This window comes from Taudactylus pleione, unplaced genomic scaffold (genome assembly GCF_031769625.1).
Source record: "Taudactylus pleione unplaced genomic scaffold, aTauple2 ptg000074l, whole genome shotgun sequence".
NCBI classification, from domain to species: Eukaryota; Metazoa; Chordata; class Amphibia; order Anura; family Myobatrachidae; genus Taudactylus; species Taudactylus pleione.
In genome coordinates, this window is record NW_028284476.1 from 1,553,338 (window position 1) to 1,562,500 (window position 9,163).

Sequence of the window (9,163 nt, forward strand, 5' to 3'; positions counted from 1 at the left end):
AATGGTCGCTATGGAAGTCTCAATTTGTCCTCTGTGGAAGGTTTGATAAATCTCCCCCTAAGAATGCGCTTTCATGTCAGTTTCCAGAACCAGCAGGTAAGATGATCCGGGACACACCTAGCGCCGGCTGACGGATTTACAGACCGACTTTAAAATGATCTAAAAAAGTCAAAAACAGGACCAGATTGTTTCTATTCAAATTGTTTTTTTTCCTCAGTTTTTATTTTCCATACATTTTGCATCCTCTAATAAGACACGATACAAAAGAATTCTGTATAACTTAGACAACATAATCAACAGACACGGGAAATAAAATACAAAAAAAAAAAAAAACAAAACCCAGAGAACTCTGCCAGGTAACACCTTGGGATAGAGGCGTTGCAGAGTGGTGATCGGGAATAAGGTACACACTACTCGAGGGGCAGTAACGGTCTCCGCATCCGGTCCAAAGAGATTTAAAAAAAAAAAATTATTAAATAAGAGTGCCCCTTCCAAAGTTCATGGGGTGGATGTGTTTTGAAGCCGGACTCTCTGCCTGGAGGAGATGACAATACATTGTATCCATCTCCTGCTTCTTCTCCATCTCAGGTACTCCCTTTTATTGTAGTGCTCGCGCACTGTACTCAGAAAGGAATCTCACAACTTAGGCGCCATGGCCGTAGGTGGCTCTGTGCGGTTTCAGGGCGCAGGTTAGACACTGCGGAAGGCTGTAGGGTCACCTTGTAGAATATAGCCAAGTTCTGATAAATAACAATAAAAATCAATCAGAGAACTCTCAGATGTCTGTAGTGTGGATTTCTTTTTTTTGTAGAGCGATTCAATGTTAGTGTCCCATATTGAGCGAGATAACCCCCTCCACACCCCACCCCTTCGTAATGCAAAACGTGTAGATGCGTCATGGCTGAGAGATTACTAGTCCTTGGGGTGCCATATATATATGGCTAACTGGCCCCTGCTCTTCCGAAGAATGGTTCCTCCAGCGTATTGGTCACTAGCATGCAGTGTACAATATGTCACTTCACTGTTCAAAAGGTGTGATTCAACAACAATATATCCAGGAGGCATATTATCTTCTTGTGCTGCCATCTGGCATAATTAAACAAAAAAACAAAACAAAACAAAAAATTAAACCAAAACATAATCCCATTTCCTCCCTTTGAAAAGTGCTACGTACAGCTGGGTAAAGCTGTCTGACAACGAGGAAAGTGTGGAGATCTGGGGATCAGACTGTGTAGTGTGAATATACAAATTTAGTCACTGACTGTTACCCATTTACGCTGTCTCGCTTTGCTTCAGGTTCTCAACGTGCACAGGAATGGGAAGCTACCTGCATGTAACTTATTCTACTACGGATATTCGTGAATTCTGAAGATATGACAAGTTGGGTGTGTCGACCTCGTTTCATATAGGAGGTTAATTTGATAACGATTTTCCAGCATCGGATTGGCGGGATCCTCGTTCCGCTAACTCTCCGCCTGTGGCTCTCTGCTTACTGTGCATCCATTGTCCTCATCACATCATGACACTGCCCCTGGCACAGACAGCCCTGCCCTAACATAAATCACACTACTGGGCAGGTCACTGCCGCTCAATAAGATCCGCACATCAATCACCAGCTACTGCGGAGACCATTCTGGTGATTTGGATCCATATAGCTCCATTTAAAGCTACAGACAACCCAGACATGCAGATGAAGACTGACTACATGGTGCCCACAACCTGGTCACATCGAGTAAAATATATAACATACTGGCCGAGCAGTTTACCAGCTATTTCTGTTCTGCAGGCTTAAAGAGGTTTACTATCCATTTCTTGTAAGACGTAAAGAGTGAATTTGGGTTGAATATGCATTACTGGGCCTGTAGTTAAAGCTGCGCGATCACCTACGAAAAAGGTTTTACTATTTTTAGCTGCAGCGGGAGGGGGGTGAGCAGAAGTGTTTAACTGGTGCCTTGGGGGTTGCAAAATGCACACGCGTTACCACGGCAGTGCTATTCTAGCAAATAACGCACCGCGATGATCTGGTGACATAAAAAGGCTATACCAGGACACAATACTTTCATTTACAACACTCGTGCCTGAAATGTTTTCTGTAAAGTTTACCTGTAAACAAAAGTTTAATCCAACTGTAAAGATAACCTTTACGTGCTAATCAATCTGAGTGACACTGTCTGACAAGGCTTATGAAACTCAAAAATCAGGATACATCCTCACATGTACAATGGAAAACATGGCAATGAGGACTGAAAGATCTTCAGAGACCAGCTGGTTTTCTGAATTCAAGATTAGACAACTTGGAGCTCTCCAGCTGTTTTGGGACTTGGAATTGGTGCTGTGTAGCTAGGCAATTGCTGGCACATATAGGGTGACTGCCTCTCATAGAGGGTCTGCGGCAGTAAGAGTCCCCCAACCTTGTATTATCATCTTATATTTCTGCTTTTAGCAAAACAGGTATATCTAGACTGTTTGAGTTATTTCTAGTCCCTGGTCTAGCAAATGGTTCCTTCCTTTTATCAATGTTATTGCAGTATTTTCTTGACCTTTCAATCACAATCCCGTAATTGGGCCCCAATGCAGAACAGCCAGAGCTAGAAAGCAATCTGGCCACATCCGTGGGAGGACTATAGGTCATGTACCCAGACTTCAGCTGCTGTTCTGAGTGAGCGGGCGGTAAAGAGGGCGCCTGGCCGCTCGGTTCCGCCCTCTACCTCCAGGTGCGATGACCTCACACACCTCCCGTCGGAGGTCAGCACCTGACAGATATTTGGTTAAAATCACAAAAGGTAAGCTGGCAACGAAATCCGCAAGGACGGACAATATTATAGCCCAAAACTGTCATAATACAAGAAAATGGTGCCCTGTGATTGTGCAGTGCTTTATATACCGGATTTATCTTTACGGAAAATGTGATTGTGTTGTGTTTACCATTGTCGTGTGCTCCAATATGTGTCTATTTTTTACAGCGAGTAGAGTAAGTACTAAATGAAACATTTTAGACGTTGGTTTCCGAGGATTGAAGAATTGGCGGAAATGTTGGAATTGTACACTTATAGAATACGGTCTATTCCCTGAACTATGTGCATAGTTATCCTGAAATAGATCTGACATAAGAAGAACGAGAAAAGTGGGATGTTACTCCTCTGCTCGGGCCTAGTCTACCAAAAACGGGTTCCATCTTTATTAATGATCTGTACAGTCCTCTAACCACAGTCACTTCTCATTATACCAAATATAGCACCACAGCGCTCCAATACATTGCACACGGATAACACGGCGCTGTACGTACACGGCTGGCCGTGCTCCTTACTGTATGTGTTCTGCACTGAGCACTCTCCATGAAAATATGTTTCATTTCCCTCAGTCCAAAAACTACTCCTAATTAGTGACTCTTATGTAAGCCTTCAAGGGGAAGAAAAAAAAATAAATGCGCTCATCCATGTAACCACTTCAATTATGAGGAATTTTTTTTTCTCTCTCTCTCTCTTTTTCTTTTGCAAATCAGCGAGACGATGTGACCCAGATGTACTGAAACAATAGAATAGGGGTGCAACGCGTGTGCTTTACAGGAACAGAGCCCATTAACCGGGGCACCTCAGGCAGCTGGCGTGTTGTCTATAAAATAAATAATTTCTGTAAATTGTAAAAAAAAAAAGAAAAAAAAAAGAAAAATAAAATATATATATATCTTAAAAAAAAGAAAAAAAAAAAAAAATCTCACAATGCATAATATTTGTAAAGGTGACGTAAAAACAGACGCTCTAAACTGTCCCTGCAAAAGGTTTTTTTTTTTTTACAATATTTTTTTTTGTTCCCAATTTTTTTTTTTTTTAGGGGAGAGGGGGGGGGGCTACATTTAGAGGAAGAGACCCTTTAAAGCGCAGCGAGATTATGACAAGGAGTCTGAAGATGAGGCCCAGAATGTCTCTCCTAATATGATTCTTGTAAGAATATTGCAATCACATCCCTGTAATCAGCAGTGCGTGGAGAGCGCTTCCTCCTCAGCTAATATGCTCCCTTCTACATGATGAGTAATCATGTCCTATTAAACAGCGGTACAGGCTGAGGGAACTCAACTATACAAGTGTAATGAAGCCAGCATTCTCTGAGGACAGATTAGCTCCAAGTGATTTGACACATAGCATCATTGGAGCCTCAAACCTGACAAACTCAGTGCCTGCGTGTGATTTATGCGGAGCAGTGCTTGTCAGATGAGAGCAGAGCCTAAGTGTTCTGCTGGGGTAGAGGTGAAATGTGCACATAACTGACAGCTTTCTGCCTCCTTTCCTCCGTGTGTCGTTCTTCCTGCCTCCCAAATGCTAGCGAAGGCTTAGTCCTCTTCTCCCCCTTGTTCTGTACTTGGTGCTTTCACGCCCCCCCCCCTCCCCATGTCATTCCTGACTCCTCCCCGTGCGGTACGAGGGGGGGGAGTGGTGCTCGATTCTCCTTTCCGTAACATCCTTTTTGTTCTGTTTTAGATTAAGGTGGGCATCAAGCCTCCTCCGCCCCCTGTGTTGCTGTTGTTGTTACGATTGTTTTTTCGGGAGAGGTTGGGAGTTGCCATGAGCACAAACTGTTCATCGGGGCAACCGTATTGCAGCAGCAGATCCCGCACCTCTGAGGTCACAGCTTGCTTGGCGTACGCTAGCGCCGTGTTTCCATGGAAGTCCCGAGCCATCACATCAACACCGTACTGAGGAGAAACGACAGAGACCTAGTGTAAGCGTCAAAGTAAATAATGGCAGTGTATAGCTGGATTATATTTATAAGGCCGATATCCACACTTGTGGCATGCACCGTAATCCAGTGGTTCCCAAACTCTGGGCACCGCAACAGTCCAGGCTTTAAGAATATCCATGATTGAGCACAGATGACTTCTTAGTACCTGTCATTTTGATTTAACCCGCTGTGCTCAAACATGGAGATACTTAAAACCTGGACTTTTATGTGGGGGTACACACTGGGATGAACGGCCAATCCAATGATTGGTAAGGTTTATGAACAAACGATCTTGTGCACACACAAACTACCAATCGTCCGCCCGATAGGTTGACCCAGAAGACTCCAATGAATATGCCCGGGCATTGGTACCATCATATTCAATGGATTCTACGCCCAATATATCGTTCGGTCATTTGATCGTTTGTACACACTGAACAATATATCTGCACAAAATATCGCACCTGCCGTGCTGCACAGCTGATGCGCTATATATATATATATTTGTGAAGGACGAACTTTCACAGATATATTGTGTGTACACACTGACCGATGGGCGGGACAAAATATAGTTTGCCGGCTGTTGGTGCCCGCCAATAGGGTGCCTTGAGGACAGAGTATGGGAAACACTGCGGTAATCTCTGACTCAGGACATCCGCTGGAACAATTATTTTAGCCTGGAATTCACATGCCGCACAGTTTATTTATCCTTACAGGAAAATGTTCTAAATAGTTTAGAACGTAACATAGAATTCCATATAAAGGAACAGTTTGCAATTTATTCTGTACGACAGAACTTCACTAAAATAAAATTGACTTTTTCTTTATTTATTTTTAAATAAACTTTGTTGTGTTTTTTGTATGTAACAGGATCAAGTCTCGTGGTCCCCCACGGGATGCAGTCAGGAAGCAGACGGTCTAAATGCCGACCGCCGGCTTCCCGACTGTGTAACCTTGACGCCTGTCATTATACCTACGCCGGGAGCACGACGCCCGGCAGACCAAACGAAGGTAAGCCGGGCGGGGACAGCCGCGCGGGGGAGGGTTAGGGGCTCCCGTGGGGGACTTAGGCTTAGGACCCGCCCCCCTCCCCCGGGAGGGTTAGGCTAGGGGGAGGGAGGGTTAGGCACTTACAGGGGGGGGGGGTTAGGGATAGGCACCCCTAAGGGAGGGTTGGGTGGGGGGGGGGAGGTTAGTGATAGTGGGGTACTCACCTCCGTCGGGATCCTCACTGTCTGCATTCCAGCGTCGGTATGACATCCGCCAGGCTAACGTCCGGCGGTATATCATACCGATTCCTCCCCCACACCACTTGTAGCCTGTTTGTACTGTGACCATCTAAACACTGGAGCCCAGTCCTAGATATAGTATCCATGTCGTTTGTTTTTGCACCATACACAATTATAGCTGATGAAGTTGTCATACAATTCATCCAGTCATGGTGAACCCTAATATGTTATAACAATGTGTTATTGACCAAGTCACTAACCAAATTGTGGCAAGTGTTGGACCAAAGCTCTGGTATAATGACAGCTGTAACTTGCAGGTCATGAGAAAAATGACCGAACCTCTAAGTAAAGATTAAAACAAAACATATTAAAATCAGAGCATTGTTTCCATGATAAAATAAAGTTGCATTATGTCAGCACAAAGCCCTGAAAGCAGAGTACACTGCTGTTAGGTAATGTTGGCCACGTTATAATCTTCAAACCCTAGCACTGCAGCGTGGTCAAATCACCGGAAACTAAACGAGAGGCGATTATCGGCTGATGACAACATTGCTGCTCTCCCTTACAGTATGTTGTTTCTGCCATACAACCAGATCCACAAAACATGGCCATGCCCAAGTGTGCCCAAACTAGCCACCAGTCTGTATGGCTTGAGCGCCGCCCTTGTGGTCATTTTAGCTCTCACCCTCTTACAGGAACACTAGAAATAGGAGCGTCTTTCCTGCACTCACCCATATAAGCAGCTGCACAAGTACCACGTTCCCCTTGCGGCACGCCAGGTGCAATGATGTGCGCCTGTCCCCCTCGCCGCAGGTTTCGTTCACTTCCTCCCGAGAGCCGTGCGCGAGGAGCAGGATTACCGTCCTCAGGTCCTCCTCTGCAGTCGCTCTCAGTAGCTGCTGTCCTAAGGGCAGGTCTCGACAGGTCTGCAGGGCCAAGAAAAGTTTCTGCTCATACTTTGCCCGGATCCAGCGTTCCTTTTCCTCCCTGGTGGAAGCAGACAAAAGGGAAAGGTCATGAAACTCATTCATTTACATCCCACAAAAAAAATCGCATCTGATAGTCAAGCAGCATACACACGTAACGATTTTAGTAACCAACAATTTTCGTTAACGATTTTCCCTTAAAAAAGTGAACGAAAACCGTTTACAAAAATCGTTGGTTACTAAAATAATGAACGATTTTGTCAACGATTTTCATGAACGATTTTTTAGTCATGCATACAGTGAATGGACATCGTTCATTCTGTACAACATGAACGATTTTCTGAACGAAAATCGTTATGTTAGACAGTCAGAATGGACGATGAACTACAAACGGGAGCGCGCTTGGACGATTATATGAACGATATTTTAAACGATTTAACTACGTCGTTATAGTTAAATAGTTAAAATAATCGTTGTGTGTACGCAAATAATAAATCATCTAAACAATAAACAAACCATAATTACATGTTTAAGGTTTTCAAGAAGTAAAATGCAGGTATTCCCATGACCGAGAGAAGCTTTGGTTTTGTTTTTGACTTAGTAAAGCAAATCATACAGATTGTAAGCTTGCGAGCAGGGCCTTCCTACCTATAGGTCTGTCTGTCATTACCCAGTTTTGTTCTATTAATGTATCCAATTGTAAAGCGCAACAGAATATGTTGCACTATATAAGAAACTTAATAAATAAATACCGGTAATGCATTCATGCACACTTTGGTTTTCACCACAATATTGTCCACCGGGGGCACTAGTTGTCTGTACACATAGTAGAGGCAGCCATTCTGAGAATGCAGTGTATAATGCATCTGGGAGCCTGTGACAGACATTTAATTCACTAGGAAGCAGGCACTTCACAGACGCAGGAAGCGGACCCCATAGTGCGTAGGTAATTGATAAATGGGGTTAATGCAATTCCAACTCAATAACTGAATCAGAGTGTCATCACTTATATTGGCATAGGTAGAGAAATAAAATGATCTGTGCAGAGATAAATGCCTACTGAATGCCCACAGAATAACACAAAAGTACGTAAATCCTACTTATAAATGGTGGACATTTTGCATTGGGCAGCACGGAGGGTGTAGTAGTTAGCATTACTGCCTCACAGCTCTGTAGTCAAGAGTTACATTTCTGACCAAGGCACTATCTGTGTAGAGTTTGTATGTTCTCCCTGTGTTTGCATGACTATCCTCCAACACTCTAAAAACAGGCTGGTAGGTTAATTGGCTTCTGACAACAAGAAACAAATAACCCTGGTGTGTATGCGAGTCCATGTAGCAGGGAATATAGAGTGCAAGCTCCACTGGTCCAGAGACTGATGTGACTGACTGACATTCTCTGTATAGCGGAATGTGTGTGTGCTATATACAGAACATCATAAAGTGAAAGGAACTGCAAATGACATAACAATATAGTTTGCTGTGAAAGAAGGAAGCGGTTTAACCTGCTTTAATTAGCTATATTTGAATTTACGCTGGCAGAGCTATTCGCGTGTCGCTGAGTAAATGTGGTGCCGTACACAAGGTTTTCGCAACCTACAGTTCAGTCTAAAGATACTGTAGGCCTACATTTCCCAGAATGCTCGGAGCTTGGCAAATGACAGGCTGTCTTCTCCAGTCTTCAATGGTCTCATTTCTGATGCAATGGCCGGTGGTTTAATCCCTCTCTCTGTTATTAGGGGACCCCTGGTGAGGAGGGAAGGGCTCCGTGTCAGGGCCTCTGGCTGTGTTTACACTCTTGGAGGTAATCTAGTGTCGGGTTAACTTTAATCCGCTTCTAATCCCTCTGTGTAAACAGCTTCCTCAGAGAGTAAATCTGGATTAGTTTTACATGGTTTCCTGTACATGCAGGGCGCCCCTTTAGCGACCCCACATCTCCCACCCCTGGCAAGGGATCACAATGAGTTGTCAGCACATCACAAGGGAGCTGCGGATACGTTATAGGGGGCGACCATCAAAGCATTTTACCTGTGATTTGTTTCTCAAACTTTTACCTGAGTGAGGTGAATGGTTCTAGGTCTAATCGCCCGTCATTAGCCAATGGCCATTTCCCAGGTGGGCTGAACATTTGCTCTACTGCTAAACAAGCTTTATCTTATTAACAGAATGAGGCCTCAGAGAACCCTACACAAAGAAATGTGAAGCACCCCAGGGCAAAAACACCTTTGTTTCCATTGTTTTACCTGATAATTGCCTTATTGTAGCAGATTTATTTCTTGCTTAAACTGGGTAC

General features: G+C 44.0%; 1 protein-coding gene across 5 annotated transcripts in view; it reads right to left on the reverse strand.

Annotated features, from left to right (window-relative positions):
- Positions 1-200: 200 nt before the first annotated feature.
- AGAP1 (ArfGAP with GTPase domain, ankyrin repeat and PH domain 1) overlaps positions 201-9,163 on the reverse strand; it is a 402,392-nt gene continuing 393,429 nt past the window's right edge. For all 5 annotated transcript variants that reach the window (XM_088467751.1, XM_088467750.1, XM_088467753.1 and 2 more), the window contains 2 exons: positions 6,677-6,932; positions 201-4,690 (listed from right to left, as the gene is read on the reverse strand). In XM_088467751.1, the coding sequence (XP_088323877.1) occupies positions 4,472-4,690; positions 6,677-6,932 (475 nt within the window). In that variant the 3' untranslated portion in view covers positions 201-4,471. The remainder of the gene's footprint in view (positions 4,691-6,676; positions 6,933-9,163) is intronic.